Raw genomic sequence first — 23,092 nt, 5'->3', positions numbered from 1 at the left:
AAACATCCTATAGTGCAAGCTTCTCAATCTATAAGCCTGCCTAAAGTGAAGATTATGAAACTAAGTCAAGATTGCATTTACATTACAGCAAAGTCTAACATATTCAAGTTCAAGAATGTGCACATATCAGTATTTTTAAAGAATAAGAAAAAATATGTTACCTTTGGAGGATCAAATGTAAATTCTGGGATTAAATGGAAAGAGTGTCTATTTCCAATAGTAGTGCTTTGACTATGGCCAAATTATCATTAGAAGCATTCATATTAATTTTGTTTCCCTTTAGGAAAGTAACACAGACAATCATAGTTTTATTATAAACTGCTTCTATTATAAACTGCTTTAAATACTTTTTTCTATAGTATCTAGAGAAAGTTACTCACTTTTTCTTATTGCTGAGCTAAAGGAATAGAAAAGAACTAATAAATGTTATATTGTTTTAATATTTTGTTTTACTTGGCTAATTGCATCATTCTATGTAGTTGTTTTCTTAAAGTTGTTTTGCCCTGTCTTGTTTGGTTGCAAGTATTTCATTTGGTCACATTTACAATGACTGGACTTGTTTTGGTTAACAAAAAGAAATCAATAAAGTCAGCATAGAAGTAGCTTCTTCCTTTTATGATAAATTCCTCTTTCAAAGTCAAAGATATATGTTTTGTCCTGAACCACCAGTGATATTTTGCAAAATATCAAAATATGCTAAGTAGGGTGAAATGTCAACTATTTTTTTATAATGTTGCTCCAGAATGGAGATACTTACACAGCCAAATTCATTCTGAGCCTGTATATATTTAAAGGTTATCTCCAATATAACATTTCCGTAATTTATCATGCAGCTTCTGAGGTACAAGTTTCATACATTCTTTATTGTAAATTGTAATCATAAATCATGCAAACCAAGAAATGTCCAGCAGGCATGGTACTGGAGTTCTCTATCATTTTTAAGTTACTGTTGTTTGCTCTAGTTGTCACAGGATATTTAGAATCAATAGCTCCAAGCAATACTTAATATAAGTCAAGTATAACATCAACTTTATTCAAATCTAAATAATTGTGTTTTGTCATCTGAAGATAAATTGTGTTTTGTCATCTTTTAACCATAATCTGAATTTGACTCAATGTCGTCTTACCATTCAGTTGATCATCAAATAAGTGAAATTTCGAGCATTCTTTTTTTAAGATTTTTATTTATTTATTTGAGAGAAAGAGAGAGAGGGCACAAGCAGGAGGAGGGGCAGAGGGAGAAAGACGAGCAGACTCCGTGCTCAGCAGAGACCTGGATGGGGGGCTCAATCCTGGGACCCTGAGATCATGACCTGAGCCAAAGTCAGATGCTTAACTGAGTGAGCCACCCAGGTATCCCTTTAGCAGACATTCTTTCTCTCTCTCTCTCTCTCTTTTTTTTTTCACAAGCCACTTTATTTTTTTTTTTTATTAACATATAATGTATTATTGGTTTCAGGGGTACAGGTCTGTGATTCATCAGTCTTACACAATTCACAGTGCTCACCATAGTACATACCCTCCCCAATGTCCATCACCCAGTTATCCCATCCCTCCTGACACCCTCCCCTCCAGCAACCCTCAGTTTGTTTCCTGAGATTAGGAGTCTCTTATGGTTTGGCTTCCTCTCTGGTTTCATGTTGTTTCATTTTTCCCTCCCTTCCCCTATGATCCTCTGTCTTGTTTCTCAAATTCCTCATATCAGTGAGATCATATGATAGTTGTATTTCTCTGATTGACTTATTTTCTTAGCATAATACCCTCTCTTAATAGTGATTACTGTTGTTTCATTTTGAAAAATGTCAACATAACTCTTCACATTTTATTATATACATTTTAATTGTTCTAATTTCTAAACTAATACAAGTTAATTTTAATATTATGCATTCATTCAATACAATTTTCACACACCTGCTACAAAGTAGTCACTATTCTTGTTCCAGAAAGTGCGAAGGTGACTAAGACACTCTTAAGGGTTCCTAAGGATTTTCCACCATGTTATGTACTAGGGAATGCAAAAGTGGTTCCGTTGAGCAGGAGAGAGATGGTGGGGGAGGGGTGAGCAAGGTGGGTATAGAGTTTTAACTCTAAAAGAGGGATTAGAGTTAAACAGATAGGGAAGGTAAGGAAGAACATTCCTGGTCAAGGAAATAGCACATGCAAGAGAAAGCATGTGTGATGAACTTTGAAGATTCAGAGATCCACAAGTAGTTGGTTATATATGGAGTGTAGGTGTGTTTGGGTGAATAAGCAGAGGTGAGGCCCAGATCTTGAAGAGGAGGCAGGGATGTACATTGATTAAGAACATATACTTCTTTATCCAGTTGACCAGTTTTATCCTAGCTCTGTCCTGTATTTGCTGGTTGCCATTCTCTTAACTGAAATATAGCACACAACTTAGCATATAGTTCTCAGAAAATGAGCACACGACTAAGCATGTAATAAGTTCTCAGTAAATAGTAGCTATTACTGTTAGGAAGTTTATAATTTCTAGACAATAAAGAGCCATTGCATAATCTTAACTAAATAATGACCTGATTAGAGTTCCATTTTATAAATATAATTAACATAGTAGAGAGAATAAAGTCAGGACCTCAGATTAGGAGTACAAGCAACATGTGATGCCTTAGCTAGGGCTGCTACAACAAATTGCCATAGACTGGTGGCTTAAACAGCAAATATTATTTCTCTTGGTTCTAGAGGCTCTGAAGTCTAATATCAAGATGTTGATAGGTTCAATGTCAAGTGAGGGTCTTCTTCCTGGTTTGCAGATAGCTGCCTTCTTGTTGTATCCTAATATGGTAAAGAGATCATTTCTCTAGGTCATTACCATTCATAAGGGCTCCACATGATCTGTTTACCTCCCAAAGACCCCACCTCCAAATGCCATCACATTGGAGATTGGGGCTTTAATATATTAATGGGGATGACACAAACATTCAGTCTATAGCACATGATTAACATTAAACTAAGTCACTGTGAAGTAGTATTTTGGAGAGATTTGGAGGTCAATTCAACAGTGTTGGGTAACCAAATTATAGGTGGATGTTGAAGGAAAAGGAGGTGTCTAAGAACACTAAAGTTTCATCTTTGCTGATAAGGTGGAGGGTAGGAATAACGAGAAAAACATACTTAGACAGTATTAACATTTTTAAATGTTGTATTTCCAATTGTTTGTTAAAACGAATAAATTCAGTTTCTAGTAATATCAATAAAACATGAAAGTAAATATCCAGCTTGTTCATGAATGTGTATGATAGTTGAATACAAAGAGGGTATGACTTCAAAACAGTAAAACAACTTTGAATCTTATGACCTGCCTCACATGAAAGGCAATGATAGAGGTTGAATCTTAGTTGTCTTGTTTATATCAAACCAAAAGCATAAGATACATGTATTGTGCTTTGTCTCCATTTCTTCTAGGGTCCCCAAGGGCCACGAGGTCAACCAGGACCTCCAGTGAGTGTATTTACATTTATATCTGTTTACTGTTGATGCTTATATGCCTTGCCTGGTTTGAGATCTCTACTGAAAAATCCTTTTTTAATTTGTCATGTTATAGGGTCCACCTGGAGCACCAGGCCCAAGGGTAAGTTTTCTTGGTTTTGTTTATTTTATCTTAGTATAATATATTAAAGCTTTTTAAAGCTTCTTCTAACTCCCTGTTAAAAAGTGTTTCTCTTCCCTACCTCTGGTCTTTTTGCTAATCTGATATAGAGTCTTCCCAACTATAAAAACAAAATCTAAACCCCAGATTTGTTGTTTACAAAATAGGGATGATCTCTTACTTTCTTGGGTGAATTTAAGTTTTTTTTTGTTTGTTTGTTTGTTTTTTTTAAGATTTATTTATTTGAGAGGAAGAGTGGGTGTGGGAGCAGAGGAAGAATGAGAATCCCAAGCTGACTCCCCATTGAGCACAGAGCCTGACCCGGAGCTCAGTTCCATGACCATGGGATCATGACCTGAGCTAAAATCAAGAGTTGGATGCTTAACTGACTGAGCCACCCAGGTGTCCCATGAGTTTTATATAAGATGTAAAGCACACAGCACAGTACCTGGCATAAGTGCTCAATAAAATACTAACTCCTTCCATTTTTCCCTACTTCAAGTTCTGGCTCTCCTTTTTAAAATGTTCTTTTTCTACCAACCAGTAATCTACTTCTTGGGCTTTATATGAATTCTTCTCAGTTACTGGTGGCTATAGAAGCCCTCAGATTTCTGTACTTGCTTGTTATCTATGACAACCCGGAGCTCTCTACCCCTATCTTTGAAGCAATGCTTCTGTTGCCTCATTATCAACTGTTATCTCCTGGACTCTAAAGTTCCAAGTTTGGTTTCCCACATGCTGTGCATTTACTCTACTACTCAGTAATCTATTTGTCTTCCTGCTTCCTCCAAGAGGTCTCCTCCATCTCCAACCTTCACCGATGCCCACTCCTATGGCAACCTGGTCAAATACAGTGATCCTTGTTCAGATTTCCTGCTAAAAAAGGTCCACCTACGTTATCCCAAACAATGCCTAGTCCTGTGCTTTCTAGCCTTACTTATTTCCACATGCTGCTCTGATGTCGTTTGGATCTTTTGACAGTTCTAGTTAGCGGATCACTGTGGTCTATTCTGAACAGGCCAGGAACTCTTCATTTCTCTCAGCTTTTCATCAGGGCAAAGAATAACTTTCAAGCAAGATGCTATAGTAAGATTATCTCCTTGGAGACAGGAGATTCATTCTCCATGATTTTTAAAAATTATTCCCCATTTCTGGCCATCTGACTGGGGGAATGAAACCTTCCCTGGCATGAACATCAATAGGAATGTCTTTCTTTTTTTTTCTTTTTTTTAATTTTTTTTTAAATTTTTTAAATTTATTTTCAGCGTAACAGTATTCATTGTTCTTGCACCACACCCAGTGCTCCATGAAATCCATGCCCTCTCCAATACCCACCACCTGGTTCCCCCAACCTCCCACCCCTGCCCCTTCAAAACCCTCAGATTTTATTTATTTATTTGACAGACAGGGCTAAGCAGAGAGCCCGATGCAGGGCTTGTCCCAGGACCCTGGGATCATGATCATGACCTGAGCTGAAGGCAGAGGCTTTAACCCACTGAACCACCCAGGTGCCCCAGAAATGCCTTTCTTTAATCTTAAATTATTCTCTACTGTGGTCTTCCTCACCACCCCTGACTCTCCACAAAGCATGGATTACAAGTACCTTCATCAGTTTTCTTCTCATTTTATAATGACTTTGATGTAAGTCCTAAAAGACCACTGACAAATTAGAGATGTTTAGTGAAATTTTTCACATTGAAATACCAAACTTTGTGGCACCATAGCCCTGTCTCACTTGGAAAATATTTGTATGTGTTCCTATACAGCCAAAATGAAGTAACGTGAGAGATTTTTGCCCTGAACAAAATATGGATAAGAATATATTCTGGGGCGCCTGAGTGACTCAGTGGGATAAGCCTCTACCTTCAGCTCGGGTCATGATCTCGGGGTCCTGGGATGGAGCCCCACATTGGGCTATCTGCTCAGCAGGGAGCCTGCTTCCCTCACGCTCTCTGCCTGCTGCTCTGCCTACTTGTGATCTCTCTCTGTGTGTCAAATTAATGAATAAAATCTTTAAATTAAAAAAAAAGAATATATACTTTGAGGTATTATTAGGAGGATTAAATAAGAAAATATATGTGCTTGTCACATTGTAGATAAATTTAATAAATTTTAGTTTCTTTATTTCCTTCTTTTCTTTTGTCTTCTTTCTTGGTCAGTATAAAAGCCGGTTCCTTATAATATCTTTCTGGGATTTGCACAGTCTATTGTAGGAAGTGGCAATGTAACCCTGAGAAGAAGACTTCTAGAGCAGAAGTCTAAAAGTCAGTGAAAAAATATCTATATGTTTTTCCTAAGGTCAACTTACGGTTATACCTTCTTTGAAATTCTTCTTAATTCCTTCTCATCACACCACAAGGTAGAACTGATCACTTCTCCTTCATATTGGTAATTATTTTCATGCCAGTATCTTTCTATTATGCGATTATAAACTCTATAAAGGTGGAAACTATTTTTTTTAATTTCTCTTCTATTTAAGCCATTAGTAAGTGTCTGTTGAGTGAATGAGTAAATGAGTCCAAAAAGCAAGTTGCATCTCTTGGAAAATTTCATTGGGAATCTTCCAAGATAAAATATTTCACTTGGAGGGAAATAATGTCTAGAATGGAATAGGATCATAGGATCATAGAATTAGAGAAATACATTCTTTTAGTAATTTATTTAGCAATTATTTGAGACTGGCTTGTGACTTGTTTTTTTTTTTTTTTTTTTTTAGATTTTATTTATTTATCAGAGAGAGAGGGCGAGAGAGCAAGCACAGGCAGACAGAGTGGCAGGCAGAGGCAGAGGGAGAAGCAGGCTCCCTGCCAAGCAAGGAGCCCGATGCAGGACTCAATCCCAGAACGCTGGGATCATGACCCGAGCCAAAGGCAGCCACTTAACCAACTGAGCCACCCAGGCGTCCCTGACTGGTGACTTGTTAGTTAGTGATTCCTTAGACCAGTTTATTGAGTTTAAAAAAAAAAAAGCATTTGACAATATACAGCATCTTTTCCTGATTAAAACTCTCCAAACTATAGGGATCGAGGGAACATATCTCAATATCATAAAAGCCATCTATGTAAAGCCCACAGCAAATATTATTCTTAATGGGGAAAAACAGAGCTTTTCCCTTAAGGTCAGGAACACAACAAGGATGCCCACCCTCACCATTATTGTTCAACATAGTGCTAGAAGTCCTAGCCTCAGCAGTCAGAAAACAAAGAGAAATAAAAGACATTCAAACTGGCAAAGAAGAAGTCAAACTCTTTCTCTTCAGAGATGACATGATACTTCATGTGGAAAACCCAAAAGATTCCACCCCCAAGTTAGTAGAACTCATACAGCAATTCAGCAAGTTGGCAGGATATGAAATCAATGCACAGAAATCAGCTGCATTTCTATACATGAACAATGTAACTAAACAAAGAGAAATTAAGGAATCAGTTCCATTTACAACAGCTCCAAAAGCTGTATGATACATAGGAATAAACCTAGTCAAAGAAGTAAAGGATCTATGCTCTAGAAATTAAAGAATACTTATGAAAGGAATTGAGGAAGAGACAAAGAGATGGAAAAATATTCTGTACTCATGGATTGGAACAGTTTAGTGAGTCTTATTCAGAATTCTTTTGAAATGAAATGAAATAGAATAGAAAAAATATGGGAAGTGACTGCTTGATGGGTACAAAGTTTCTTTTAGAGGTGATGGAAATGTTCCAACATTAAATAGTGGTAATGGCTACACAACATAGTGAAAAAAGCAACTGAATTGTATGCTTTAAAAATGGTTAAAATGGTAGATTTTATGTTATGTGAGTTTTATCTCAATAAAAAGGGCAAAAAATTTTAAACAAAATTCATATATCAGTCCTAGTAAGAGTAAATATGGTTTTTAAAACTATTCAGTTCCATGTATGTATTGTTGTGTGAATCTTATCATGAAGTAAAAATATATTTCTTGCTATGGGTCAAGATAAGTTTAAAAACCTCAAATCCAGTTTAACTCCCTTTTTTTTAAAGACCTATAGAAGTAAAGATGTACCCAATTTTCTAAAGAAGAATAGCTCAAAAGTATTTCAGGAAAAGGAATATATATTGATGGTGTTTTTGAGTTTGAGGTTATTATCACAGCAATGGCCAGACTTCAGTGCACATGGTAGAATATTTAGAAACTAACAAATCTTCAACAGGATGCTAAAGTTAACCAAAAATGATTGGTGGGGAGGAGGGAAGAACAGGAATATGTGTGTTGGTATGGGGGGTAGAAACAGTAATCATTAAAAATAATTAAATGAGATAAGGAGTATTCAACTGATTTCCTCCAGTTAGTGGGTCAGCTGTGAAACCTGGATTGGTGAATACAGAGGCTGCAGCTGCTGGGATGGCCTGGTTCCCTAGGACAAGAAGTTACTTCCACTGTGGAGTGGGGCATGACCTGAAATCAGTTCTTATCCCATAAAGTTTACCCTATCCAGTGATCTTTTTTTTTCTTTTTATTTAAGATTTTATTTATTTATTGGACAGACAAATATCAGAAGTAGGCAGAGAGGCGGGCAGAGAGAGAGGAGGAAGGAGGATCCTCGCAGAGCAGAGAGCCCAATGTGGGGCTCTATCCCAGGACCCTGGGATAGTGACCTGAGCTGAAGGCAGAGGCTTTATCCCACTGAGCCACCCAGTGGCTCACTTAACTTCCAGTTAAGATCCAGTGATCTTAAGACTTCAAAAACCTTTTAAAAATTATACTGCTCCTCAAAATACTAGAGTGCTCAGACTAACTCTAGATTTTATTCAAATAAGTTGGGAGAGAATTATGAAGATTTCATTCCCCCAAGGTATAATGAATTCTAATTCCTCTCAGTGCCAACAACCTGATTACTTCTTACTCTCTATATTCTATCTTACGTGCATATTTTTATACTTTAAGTGATTTTCATGTGAGAACACGTTCTCTCTAACAAGAGCTCTTGGAGGGAGCTTCTGCTTTTACATTCCTTCACTGCAACTAATGAGAGTTTTACACTCAGATGTGGGCACTTGGATGTTGCTGAATGACTTCCCCCAGCACATCCTCTTAATAGTCTCTCTGAGCCTGTCCAGGGAAAGGCTATCCTTGAGAAAACATTGAATGCCTGCTATGTGCCAGGCATGACCTAGGCATGACCTAGGCTTTGGGACTTCATTGGGAATTATACAAATATATGTATAGCCAAGAAAATTTATGAGTGACCAATTGTTACAACATTTCTTTCTAATGCTTATTGGGGGGGGAACCTTTTTCATTGAGCTGACATTTAAAATTGCTGGTACCTTACTATGCATTAAGTAACATACTCTACACTATTAATCTGCTAAAAGTCATTGTATTCTTCACTGCCACCCATTCACAGAAAATTTTAAATAATAGTCATTTTACATAAGAATATTCATCTAAGACCTCTTTTGATGGGTGTTAAAGTTGTTTCTCATCTTTTACTATTACAGTCAGTACCAATGCCCAGTCCCTTTGCTTATCGTTTTTGCAGAATATCCATAGGACTAATTCCCAACAGTGGGATAGTTAAGTGTAAGGGATAATGAACATATTTACTTATTTATTATTGTTATTAATTTTGGTAAAATATACATAAATTTATCATTTTAACCATTTTAAGCATCCAGTTCAGTGGCATTAAGTATCTTCACGTGTTGTGCAACCATCTCCACCATCCATACCCAGAACTTTTTTGCTCTTTCAAAACTGAAGCTCTGTGCCCATTAAACAGTAATTTCCCATCCCTCCCTTCCCCAGTACCTGGCAACTACCATTCCACTTTCTGTCCCTATTAATTTGACTACTCCAGGAACATCATGTATGTGACAGTCATACAATATTTGTCCTTTTATGACTGGTTTATTTTACTTAACATAATGTCTTCAAGATTCATACGCATTGCAGCATGTGTCAGAAATTCTTTCCTTGTTAAGGCTGAATAATATTCCATTGTATTTATATATACCACATCTGATATATCTAAGTGGACATTTGAGTTGCTTCCATTTTTTGGATATTGTGAATAATGCTGCTATGAATGTAGGTGTATAGATATCTGTTTGAGTCTTTCCTTTCAATTCATTTTGATACATACCCAGAAGTGGCATTGCTGGAGCATATAGTGAGTCTATGTTTTATTTTTTGAGGCACTGCTATACTGTTTTTTATAGTAGCTGCACACTTACACATTCCCACCATCACTGCACAGGGTTCCAATTTCTCCACATCCCTGCCAACACTTTTTATATTCTAGTTTGTTTGTTTGCTTGTTTGTTTTTATAGCACCCATTCTAATGAGAGTGAAGTGGTATCTACTTGTGGTTTTAATTTGCATTTCCTTAATGATTAGTGAGGTTGAACATCTTTTCATATGTTCATTGAGTTATATAGCTTCTCTGGGAAAATGTCTATTCAAGTCCTTTGTCCATTTTTGAATTGGGTTGCTTGTTTGTTGTTCTTAGATTGTAGGAGTTCATTATATATTGTGGATCGTAATACCTTATCCAATATATGACATAAATATTTCCTCCCATTCCATGGGTTGCCTTTTCACTCTGTCAGTTGTGTCCTTTGCACAGTTTTTAGTTCTGATGTAGTCAAATTTTTCTGTATTTTCTTGCCTTGCTTTTACTATCATATCCAAGAAACCATTACCAAAGCCAATCTAATGAAGTTTTTCCACTATTTTTATCTAAGAGGTTTATAGGTTTAGTCCTTATATTTAAATCTGTGATTTATTTGAGTTTATTTTGGTCTATAATGTGAGGTAAGTGTCTACATTTGTTTTTTACATGTGGATATCAGATTTCCAGGCCTTTAATTCTGTTCTTTTTCAGAATTATTTTGGCTATTTGGAATCTATATTCCCTTTTATATTTGTCTTTATAGCTATGGTTAGCAGTGCTTTTTATTTCTTCATCTGACTTCAATTTTCTACATAATAGACTTTAATTTCAGTTTAAAGGATTCCCTTTATTATCTTTCTTTTTTTTAATTTAATTTTATTTTTTCAGTGTTCCAGGATTCATTGTTAATGCCCCACACACAGTGCTCCATGCAGTACGTGCCCTCCTTAATATCCACCACCAGGCTCACCCATCCCCCAACTCCCTTCCCCTCCAAAACCCTCAGTTCATTTCTCAGAGTCCACATTTTCTCATGCTTTGTCTCCCCCTCCAATTTTCCCCAATTCACTTTTCCTTTCCTTCTCCTAATGTCCTCCATGGTACTCCTTATGCTTCACAAGTAAGTGAAACCATATGATAATTGACTTTCTCTGCTTGACTTATTTCACTCAGCATAATCTCCTCCAGTCCCATCCATGTTGATACAGAAGTTGGGTATTCATCCTTTCTGATGAAGGTGTAATATTCCATTGTATATATGGACCATATCTTCTTAATCCATTCATCTATGTAAGGCATCTTGGCTCTTATGTACCTCAGTGTTCATAGCAGCCAAGGCCGCAATAGCCAAACTGTGGAAAGAGCCAGGATTCCCTTTTTTATCTTTCTAGGGAAGGTTTGCTAATGATAAATTCTCTTAGTTTTTGTTTATCTAGGAATGTCTTAATTTTTCCTTCATTTTCAAATGATAGCTTTGTTGGATGTAGAATTCTTGGTTGACAGTCTTTTACTTTCAGCACTCTGTGTCATCCTACTGCCTTCTTACCTTTATGATTTTTTGTGGAAATTTAGCTGTCAATCTCATTGAAGATTTCTTGGGTCTAATGAGTCTTCTCTCTTTCTGCTCTCAAGATTCTCTGTTTTCCTTTGCTTTCAACAGTTTGATTATGATGTGTCTGGGGAGTTCACTGAGCTTCTTGGATTTGTAGGTTAATGTTTCTCATCAAATGTTCAGCTATTCCTTTTTTTTTTAATTGAGGTATAATTGATAACATTGTATTAGTTTCAGGTGGTTTAAGTTCTTTCCATTTCTTGTCTATTGTAAGTAATGCTGCAGGGAATATAGGAATCATATATGTCTTCAAATTAGCATTTTTGTATTCTTCAGATACATACCCAGAATTGGATTAGCTGGGTCATTTAGTAATTCTATTAATTTCTTGAGGAATCTCTATGTTGTTTTTCACAATGGCTTTACCAATTTACATTTCCAACAACACTGTACAAGAGCATCCTTTTCTCTACATCTTCTCCAACACTTGTTATTTCTTCTTTTGATAATAGCCATTCTAACAGTTGTGAAGTAATAGCTCATTGTGGTTTTGATTTGCATTTCCCTGATGAGTAGTGATGTTAAGCACCTTTTCATAAACCTGTTGGCCATTTTTATGTCTTCTTTGGAAAAAATGTCAATTCAGATCTTCTGCCCAATTTTTAATTGTTTTGTTTTATTTTTTGTTTTTGCCATTGAGTTGTGTGAATTCTCTATATATTTTGGATATTAACCCCTTTCCAGATTATATGATTTGCAAATATTTTCTCCCATTCAGTAGGTTGCCTTTTCATTTTGCTGATTGTTTCTTTTGCTGTGCAGAACTTCTCAGTTTGATGTAGTCTCACTTGTTTATATTGGCCTTCATTACCTTTGCTTTTATTGTCAAATACAAAAAGAAATTATCACCAAAACTGATATCGAGAAGCTTACCACCTGTGTTTTCTTCAAGTCTTTATCCATTTTGAGTTAATGTTTGCGTATGGGTAAGGTAGTGGTCCAGTTTCATCCTATTGCATGCAGCTGTCCTGTTTTCCCAATACCATTTATTGAAGAGACTGTCCCTTCTGCATTGTATATTTTTGGCTCCTGTGTTGTAAATCAATTGGTCACATATGCATGGATTTATTTTTGGATTCTCTATTCTGTTCCATTGGTCTTTGTGCAGCTTTAATGCCAATACCATACTGTTTTGATTACTATGGATTTTAGTAAGTTTGAAATTAGGGAGCCTGATACCTCCACCTCTTCTTTCTCAAGATTGCTTCGGCTAGCCAAGGTCTTTTGTGATTCCATGAAAATTTTAGAATTGTTTGTTCAATTTCTGTGAAAAGTGCCATTAGAATTTTGATAAGGGATTGCATGACTCTGTTGATTATGTTGAGTAGTATGGACATTTTAACAATATTAATTCTTTTAATCCAAGCATGGAATGTCTTTCCTTTTATTTGTATCTTCTTGTTTAGTTTCTTTCATCACTGTCTTACAGCCATTATTTCTTGAAATGTTCTTTCTGCCCCCTTTTCTCTCTTCTCCATTTCTGAGATTCTCATTATGTGTGTGTTAGTATTCTTGTTGGTGTTCCTTAAGTTTCAGAGCCTCTGTTCATTTTTTTCATCTTTTATCATTATACTCTTCTGACTTGAAAATCTCAATATATCTGTCTTCAGGTTCATTGATTCTTCTATTACTGAAATCTACTGTTGAGCCTCTCTAGTAAATTTTCATTTCATTGTTTGTACCTTCCAACTGCAGAATTTCTATTTGGTTCTTTTCGGTAATTTCTATTTTTTTTTTCAATTGATATTCTTTATTTGTGAGAGGTCTTTTTTCATATTTTTCTTTAGTTCTATAGAAGTAGTTTCCTTTAGTTTTTTGAACATATCTAAAATAACTAATAAACATCTTTGTCTACTAAATACAACATTTGGGCTCCCTCAGGAGCAATTTCTGTCTATTGACTGCATTTTTGCTTGCTTATGGTCCATACTTGAATGCTTATTTGCATGTCTTTGTTGTGGTGGTTGAAAATTGTACATTGTAAATAATGTAATGTGGTGTTTCTAGAAATAAAATAGGTTTATTTTTGTTGCTATTTGTTTAGTTACTTTTCTGAATATTATAAAGTCTGTATTCTTCAACATGTGTGACCATTAAAGTCTACTCAACTACCTTAATGGCCAACTAACAATTGGAATGAGATTTCCTTAAATGGCAGAATGAGTAAATCTCCCAGTTTTTCCCAAATGTCTCTGTGTATGTTGGAGCACCCCTTCATTTCTCAGCCAATTGAACACTATAACTTAGCTTGAACTTCCTGATTTCAGAGACTGAAAACCAGAGGAGAGAACTTAGGGCCGTCTACGTATATTCTAAGCATGTGTTGAACCCTACATATGCACATGGACTTCTAGATTTCCAGAAATATGTCAAAGCTTTTCAGAGTCTCTGTGGACATCTTATTCCCTACCTTTTTCTTGTAAGTTTTTTGTTAGCTTATTATTTGCCCAACTGTTTTCCAGTGCTCCAGACAGCCACAAAGTTAATTCCCTCTAAATGTTTTTGAAAAATGCTCCCAGGGAAAAGGTGTTTTGTATTGGATGAGCTGTGAGTGAGATAAAATAAAGACAGCTTTGCAAGTGGTGTCTTCTAGGGAACCACCAGACAAGTCAGATAATGATAATTCACTGGAAATGACTCTGAAGCAACTCCAACTCCATTCTGTTCCCCCTGTGGCTGTGACTTCTTATTTTTCCTGTAATTATGTGCTGTTGTTTTTTAGCTACTACAGAACTGAAAAAGAGGACATGGGGAAAAAGGAAGAAAGAAAGGAAGACATGGGAGTAGGGCAAACTAAATTACATGAAGCTCACTGCCCTTCCCAAGATTCAGCTATTTTTCTTAAATAAATGTTCCTCACCTTGCTGCAAGAATTTTGTTAATTTCCATAATCCTGAAAAACTTCATCCTGACATTTTTTCCAGTTTTCTTATTGCTTTTATAGGAGAGAAAATTCTGGGAGGTCATTACTCCACTGTTTTTTCTGTCTCCTAAATACTCCAGTGTTGAGTATATAGCTTTTTAATAATCTGTGTGATGATATAGAAGAACAATTCTGCTGCATACTGAAGTATAGTGTTTGCCTCAAATAAAAGCGTTTGTGCAATTGTTTCGGTTAGAAACTGAAGTAGCTGCTCTTTTCATAGAACACCATATTTATGTGACAGACTAACAGTGTTATACAGACATGAGTATTTGGCAGATATTTCCTTAAACATGAATTAAGTGAACCTGTCATGTCAACAAAACTACTGACAGAAGTTGATCCCAATGATAAGTCTTAAACTTTCAAGCAAAAATAAAAATTTGGGAAAACTTGTATCTACAACTCTCTTCGATAGCTGTGCAGTACTTATATTTTTCTCATATGATTGGTGATGATGTTAACAAATATAATTGTATGATATTAATAATGAAATGTGCCCATATTTAGAAGAGCTGCATAACTCAATATTTTTTAGATAAGCAATGCATGTTTTTAACAAAGCCATGGATGCATAGAAGATACTTCCACAGTTTAAGATAGACCAATAGATTTTAATATAAAAAGCACAAAAAGATCTTAGATTTGATTTCACATTTCACATTTCAACTAACCCTGAAGAAACTATCATTTATCAAGTTTTGCTATGAAAGAAGAATATCCACAAATATCTGAAAAGGCTACTAAAAGAATCCTATTTCTTCTCAGGGTGGTGGAATGTGCCACCTTGCATATCTGCTAGTTCCTCTCCCTCGTCTTCTACCCCTCCCGCTATTCGCCAGGGCATGCTCTCTCTCAAATAATAAAAAATAAAATCTTTTCAAAAAATAAAATAAAATAATTCTATTTCCAACTGTGTATCTCTTTAAGGCCAAATTTTCTTCACACATTTCAACTAAAATAACATATCATAACAGACTGAATACTGAAAGAAATACAACAGTTTAGCTATCTTCTATCAATCCAGACATTAAAGATACATATAAATGTGTAAAACAGTGCCATTCTTCTCACACTTTTTTGTTTTTGGAAAATACAGTTATTTTTCATTAAGATATTTATATTAACATATGGTTTATTTTAAAGCAGTTAGCACAAATAGTTTTAAAATTTGTGTTTCAGGGCACCTGGGTGGCTCAGTGGGTTAAAGCCTCTGCCTTCGGCTCAGGTCATGATCCCAAGGTCCTGGGATGGAGCCCTGCATCGGCTCTCCCCTCAGTGGGGAGCCTGCTTCCTCCTCTCTCTATGTCTGCCTCTCTGCCTACTTGTGATCTCTCTCTCTGTGCCAAATAAATAAATAAAATCTTTAAAAATAAAATAAAATTTGTGTTTGAATTTCTACTGTGATAAAAACCAAAAGTTATAACTCACCTGAATAAAAGTTCTTTAAGGCCCTTAATAATATTTAAAAGGGCAAAAAGGTCTTGAACTGAAAAGTTTGAGAATTGTTTACGGTAGTTTTTCTAAGATCAAAGTCTTAATCACAAACCAACTGGAAAATATAAAGGTGGCTACTATTCAGTATTTAATTCAGTTGCCCATGTTTAGTGCCTTTTATGTGACCCATGCCCCAATCTGCTCATCCACGCAGGCATGATGGTTGGAATTATTCTGCAGGGAACCAGAAAGGCTGATCCTTTCTGTTTTGTGAATAGACCACACTTCTCCATCTGATAGCTTTTGTGCAAGGCTATTACTCTGCCTGGAAAGCTCTCGCACCCACTCTTCACAATTCTTATTTAGTCTTCAGATCTCAAATCAAATGTCACTATCTCAGAAAAAACTTCCCTGACCTATTGCTTCCAAAACTCTTCTCCAGATTTCACTAAAACCCCCTAGTCTCTTTAATGAGTCCAAGCACATTTTTTCTTTCATTAACACATATCACAATTTGTTAATTATGTAGTTTTAGGATTTGGTTAGTGCCTTTGTCTCCCTTAAACTTCAGCTTCACAAGGGCAGTTTTCTTTGAGCCTACTGTTTTGTCCTCAATATGTATCACAGTGTTTGGCAGTATATATATACAGAATGATTCAATTATTTTCCAATATGAAAACCACATGTTGAAGTAAGGAAGAGTGCATTTTACTGATTGTCCCATCATTTTAAATAGTTTTTCAAATTACAAGTCATGAGTTAGGAGAGATCTGTTGAAAACAGTTTTTATTGTATGGCCCTCCAAGTAAAAAGATATCTTAGCAACATAATTATTCTGAAAGAAATTAGATTGCTTGATTTGTTGACACAGATGCCATTTCACAGAACTTTCTCCCAATTCATGCTTCTTAGTTTCCAAGCTTTTTAAAAAATAAAATACAAAAAATACCTTTACTGATGGTTATGGTGAGGCTTTCTCTAAAAATATCTTTTATTAAATACAGGAGGAGATTGGATTCATGCTGTATTTCTTTTGGGACTAATGGTGCATTTTCCAACTTCAGAAATTGTTTTTAAGACCACAAAAGTATCAGATTAAACGAATGTGGTGACTACCTCAGGACAGTAGTATTTTATTATATTTTCCTTCCAAGAATGTAACTGTTATAAATTACTACAGTTATTTATTCTTCACTTTACAATTTATTAACTGAGGGGGTCATATTTCATTCTTCTGCCATTTGAGTAACTTTTGTGTGTGTTTTTATGTAGCAGTGACAAATAGTTTTTCATTTGAGGGCTCTAGACTTTGGTCCTGTTTTAATTAGGAGACTTTTGAGATTTGGATGAAGGCAGCATATTGTCCTTTCAGCTATCCAGGCAAAATTTGCAAGATCTGTCTAACCGTAAGAGTTACAAACCACCTTCAGATAATAAGTCTAGTATACTTTAATAGCACTGCTTTCAGAATTTACAGCCCTTACTGTAGAGTACTCAGTGTTGATGTTACTGCTAATCTCAAATGGTTTTGTTTTACACAGAAACAAATGGATATCAATGCTGCTATTCAAGCCTTGATTGAATCACATACTGCTCTACAGATGGAGGTAATATATCTGGCTTTATTTACATTGGCACTCTCAATATACAAATTAAACAGAAAGTTTTTTCTGAGTCCAAAATGTGGCTTTATCTCAGAGATTGTACTTAAAACAGATTGAACAAAGTAGGCATTTTTTAATAAACAGAAATATATGCATGGGATGTTTTTTAAGGAAACCATTTAAAACAAAAATGTAATACATTTAAGGAATTTTTTAATAAGGAATTAGATACTGTAGGAGAAAATAGTTAAATGAAGCATAGCCGCCTCTTAAAATAGGATCTATCATTGTTACTCATTTTTCTCATTTAAACTCTATTCAGTGTATAATTTTCTTTAAAACATTATACTATACCAGGCATAGTAATTGTTTAGCTTTATGTTAGCTTGCAAACTAGGCCATTAGAATCAATTTAATCTCTTATTTAGGGTCACGATTAATAAAATCTACACATAGGCCTGTATTTACAGATAAACTGTTCTTCACACCTCTCTTCCAACTCATTGCATACAACAAGGATACATTTTTCTTCTGCCTTGGTCCATGTTGATCATACAGGTTACATACTGGTGATGGCTTCCCTATGCTTTTTTGCTGATTGATTCCTTTGATGAATTGGCAGAGCTACCAGAATACCGAAGTGACTTTAATTGACTACAGCGCAGAGATATTCAAAACCCTGAACTACCTTAGCAATTTACTGCACAGCATCAAGAACCCTCTTGGCACACGAGATAACCCAGCACGAATCTGTAAAGATTTGCTTAACTGTGAACACAAAGTATCAGATGGTAAGTTCTTGGCTTTTTTTTTTTTTTTCTAACTCTGATGTCCGATTTCATCATTTCAGTGCATTTGAGATTTAGAGTGTATTCATTTAGAATCATTATCATTTTGATAAAACCCTTGTAGAAGGCATTTTAGTGTTTTCAAAAAACAAATACTCTTAGAGGGACATAATCCTGAAGTCAGAGTATCCTTTTCTGAGGGCTCATTAACAATGTCTTCTACACAGCCTTATTTTTTTTTTTTTTTTTTTTAGAAAAGAAAGTAAGTTTACTTGCAAAAATTTTACAGTGAGTTTGAGCCTTAGAAAAACTAGCTGACCATATTTAAATCAATAAACAGGCATTTAAAGGGGAAAATTGATAACATTATCAAATCTTTTTTTTTTTTTTTTTTTAAAGATTTTATTTATTTATTTGTAAGAGAGAGAGAGAGTGAGAGCGAGCACAGGCAGACAGAGTGGAAGGCAGAGTCAGAGGGAGAAGCAGGCTCCCTGCGGAGCAAGTAGCCCGATGTGGGACTCGATCCCAGGATGCTGGGATCATGACCTGAGCCGAAGGCAGCTGCTTAACCAACTGAGCCACCCAGGCGTCCCATATCAAATCTTTTTTTTAAAGATTTTGTTTATTTATTAGACAGAGATCACAAGTAGGCAGAGAGGCATGCGGTGGGGGGGTGGGGAGGAGAAGGCTTCCCAATGAGCAGAGAGCCTGATGCAGGGCTCCATCCCAAGACCCTGAGATCACGACCTGAGCAGAAGGCAGAGGCTTAACCCACTGAGCCACCCAGGTGCCCCAATATTATCAAATCTATAAGAGTTAGTCTTTTCATGATAGAACTGTTCCCTCACATGACCGTTCTATCAGTAAAGGTAGTGACCTGTCAATATTATAAAAGCCACAAAGAAAGTTGGTTTCATCGGGAAGCCAGGAATTTAGTGTAAGTGGACTTATTTTATTTATTTATTTATTTATTTATTTATTTATTTATGGGGGTAGAGCAAGAGAGGTGACCCTGGTTTACTGCTGTTGCTATTGTTGGATGTGACAGTGTGCACTTATTCACAACGAGGCAGTGAAAGCTGGTTAGCTGTGTTTCACACGGGCTCTTCTTTGTATTTCATTGAGATGAATTTGCAGACTCCAAAAAGAGTGGGGTATTAATCTTCTTCTTCCAAAGACCCTGTTGTTAATAGTTTTTCACTTTTTCTTGTGCAGTTTTCCACAAAGACTTTCGTTTGTTTGGTTTTAGAGAAAGATTTATTTTAAGAAGTTTGCTTATATAATTATGGGGGCATGATAAATCCAAAATAGGCCAGCAGGCTACAAACCCATGGGGGAGTTGCAGACCGAGTCCAAAGTCTGCTGCCAGAATTCCCTCTTGCTCAGGGGAGGTCAGTCTTTGCTCTTTTTTTCTTTTTTTTTTTTTTAATTTTTTCAATTTATTTATTTTCAGAAAAACAGTATTCATTATTTTTTTCTTCACCACACCCAGTGCTCCATGCAATCCGTGCCCTCTATAATACCCACCACCTGGTACCCCAACCTCCAACACCCCCGCCACTTCAAACCCCTCAGATTGTTTTTCAGAGTCCATAGTCTCTCATGATTCACCTCCCCTTCCAATTTCCCCCAACTCCCTTCTCCTCTCTAACACCCCTTGTCCTCCATGATATTTGTTATGCTCCACAAATAAGTGAAACCATATGATAATTGACTCTCTCTGCTTGACTTATTTCACTCAGCATAATCTCTTCCAGTCCCGTCCATGTTGCTACAAAAGTTGGGTATTCATCCTTTCTGATGGAGGCATAATACTCCATAGTGTATATGGACCACATCTTCCTTATCCATTCGTCCACTGAAGGGCATCTTGGTTCTTTCCATAGTTTGGCGATCGTGGCCAATGCGATGTGGAGAAAGGGGAACCCTCTTACACTGTTGGTAGGAATGCAAGTTGGTGCAGCCTCTTTGGAGAACAGTGTGGAGATTCCTCAAGAAATTAAAAATAGAGCTTCCCTATGACCCTGCAATTGCACTCCTGGGTATTTACCCCAAAGATACAGATGTCGTGAAAAGAAGGGCCATCTATACACAGCCTTATTGATCCCCAGTGTTTCCTACTCCACAATAACTATATTATTTGCTTACCTTTTGTGCTTGGAACATGTCATACTCATCTTAAAAATTAAAATAGGAAGGACTGACCTTTGGGGTAAACTGGAGTACATGTCAGGTCTACCAGAAGTGGTAACATGAAAAAAAAATATGGTAGAACCCCTGCCACCACACCTCCTGAATTTATGGTTTTTACACAAAATGGAAATTAAATACATCATTGTAGAGTCACTGAGTAGGAAGATGGTTTGGTATTCTTGGAGTTTTTTTGTCCCTACACAGATAGCCCAAAATCCTTAACCAGAGGTGCAAAAATGAATTTAGAGTAGAAGCATCAAGGAAAAGTTTTAAAGCAAGTAGAACAGCTATAATTATCTAATGATAAGTAAAGGAACCCTGTCTGCTACAATACATCATTTAATTTTAATTTCTATTGGGTCTGAGGTTAGCTGCATATTCAATATTAGTAGTTACTGGTTTTTGCTAAAAATTCTATTCCCAACAGAGTAACATATATGCTGATTTGGGGGAAAAAAAAAAATCATGTTATATCCTTCTGTAGGGTGAATAGTATTCCGTATTTTCTTTAACTTACATACATATTTACTACATAACACACACACACACACTCTCTCATACATTCTTGCCCAAGAACACATACTTCTACTAGAAGTGCAAAGAAAATATTTATATTAATAAAATGCTTATCTTCTATAGATATTTCTTGCTCTAGATTACCACAAAAACTAAACTAATATTTATAGTTAGTTGGCTATAGTAATTCTGTTTGATTCTTTCCCATATTTGAAGGCATAAAACTGTGATTCTTTAGAATTGAAAGAAAAAAAGACATTTTAAGACATAAAAATGACTGAAATCTAATTCAAGGTCTGCCTTCCTTGTAAGAAAAATAGCTACGTGGTATGGATTGCAAGGTATCAGAAAGGCTTTAATGTCCAAAAGTATTTTCATCACTAGGAGATGGGAAATGTTATAGAAAAACACAAAACAGCAGGGAAGGGGGATACAATAGAGAGTAGAGTGAGGGTAATTTTAAATATAGCAGTTAGATAAGGCATATCTGAGAACATGGCATTTGAGAAATGTCAAAAGGGGGGAAGAGGAGAAGCAAACAGGAAAGAGCTTTCAGGGCAGAAAAAACACCAACAAATGCCCTGGGAGTGAGTGTCTTTAGTGTGTTCTAGGAATCGCAAGAAGGCCAGTGTGACTAGAAGAGAGTGCATAAGCACAAAGTGGTAGAAAATGAAGCCAGAAAGATACCCAAAACACAGATTATATAGGATCTTCTGAACTACACAGAAGACTCCAGCTTTTGTTCTGAATAAGGTGGGAAGCCATTAGAAGTTTTTCAGGCAAAGAAATGATATGATTTGACTTAGATTTTTAAGATATTGCTCTGGCTAATATATTACAAATAATAATGGAGGCAAGAGTAAAAGAAGCCACTGAGAAGGCCATTGAAAAAATCCAGGTAAGAGATGATGATGGGTTGAACTAGAATTGGTAGCAGAGAAAGTGATAAGAAATGAGCAAGTCTTTGGCTATATTTTAAAGTACCTATTCTCCTGAAGCTGTTTCAAAAAATTGAAGCAGAAGGAAAATTTCCAGACTCTTTATGAAGCCAGCATTACCCTGATTCCCAAACCAGACAAAGACCCCACCAAAAATGAGAACTTCAGAACAATATCCCTGATGAATAAGGTTGCTAAGTTTCTCAACAAGATCCTAGCAAATAGGATCTAACAGCTCATTAAAAAGATTATCCACCATGACCAGGTGGGATTCATCCCTGGGTTTCAAGGATGGTTCAACATTCGCAAATCAATGTGATAGAACAAATCAGTAAGAGAAGAGAGAAGAACCACATGGTCCTCTCAACTGATGCAGAAAAAGCATTTGAAAATATCCAATATCCATTCCTGATTAAAGTGCTTCAAAGTGTAGGGATAGAGGGAACATTCTTGAACTTCATAAAATCTATCTATGAAAAACCCACAGCAAATATCATCCTCAATGGGAAAAAGCTCACAGCCTTCCCGTTGAGATCAGGAACATGACAAGGATACCCACTCTCACCACTCTTGTTCAACATAGTATTAGAAGTCCTAGCAACAGCAATCAGACAACAAAGAGAAATAAAAGTATCCAAATTGGCAATGAAGAAGTCAAACTCTCTCTCTTCGCAGATGACATGATACTTTATATGGAAAACCCAAAAGACTCTACCCCCAAACTAGTAGAACTCATACAGCAATTCAGTAATGTGGCAGGAGACAAAATCAATGTACAAAAATCAGTTACTTTCTTATACACTAACAATGAAAACACAGAAAGGGAAATTAGAGAATCGATTCCATTTACTATAGCACCAAGAACCATATGATACCTGGGAATAAACCTAACCAAAGAGGTAAAGGATCTGTACTCAAGGAACTACAGAACACTCATGAAAGAAAATGAAGAAGAAACAAAAAGATGGAAGACCATTCCATGCTCATGAACTGGAAGAAGAAACACTGTTAAAATGTTTATACTGCAAAGAGCCAGCAGTTTTTTATGGTAATCAGATATAGGTTAAGAGAGAAATAGATGGATAGATTATGACTTTAACAAGGATTTTGACTAACAGATGGAAGTGTGAGTTCCTGTATAGAGATGGAGAAGCAATTTTTAGAGAAAAGATCAGGAGTTCAATTTCAGATACAATTCATTTGAGATGTCTGTTAAGTATCAAGTAAGAATGTCCAGGAGGTAGGAGGCTGTTAAAGAGAGAGATCCTGGGTAGGGATAAGAATTATGAATTCACTTGCATATAAATAGCATCCAATGCCTTATGACTGCTTAAGA

The 23,092-nt window shown here is 36.0% G+C and overlaps 1 protein-coding gene across 2 annotated transcripts in view; it reads left to right on the top strand.

The window, feature by feature from the left end:
- The window catches only part of COL24A1 (collagen type XXIV alpha 1 chain), a 402,120-nt gene that overhangs the window by 367,371 nt on the left and 11,657 nt on the right, over positions 1-23,092 (top strand). For both annotated transcript variants that reach the window (XM_059136719.1, XM_059136718.1), the window contains exons 54-57: positions 3,424-3,459; positions 3,563-3,589; positions 17,259-17,324; positions 17,944-18,112. In XM_059136719.1, the coding sequence (XP_058992702.1) occupies positions 3,424-3,459; positions 3,563-3,589; positions 17,259-17,324; positions 17,944-18,112 (298 nt within the window). The remainder of the gene's footprint in view (positions 1-3,423; positions 3,460-3,562; positions 3,590-17,258; positions 17,325-17,943; positions 18,113-23,092) is intronic.

Source organism: Mustela lutreola, chromosome 10 (genome assembly GCF_030435805.1).
Source record: "Mustela lutreola isolate mMusLut2 chromosome 10, mMusLut2.pri, whole genome shotgun sequence".
NCBI lineage: Eukaryota > Metazoa > Chordata > Mammalia > Carnivora > Mustelidae > Mustela > Mustela lutreola.
The sequence above is the reverse complement of the archived record's forward strand: the minus strand, read 5'-3'. Positions and strand labels throughout refer to the sequence as shown.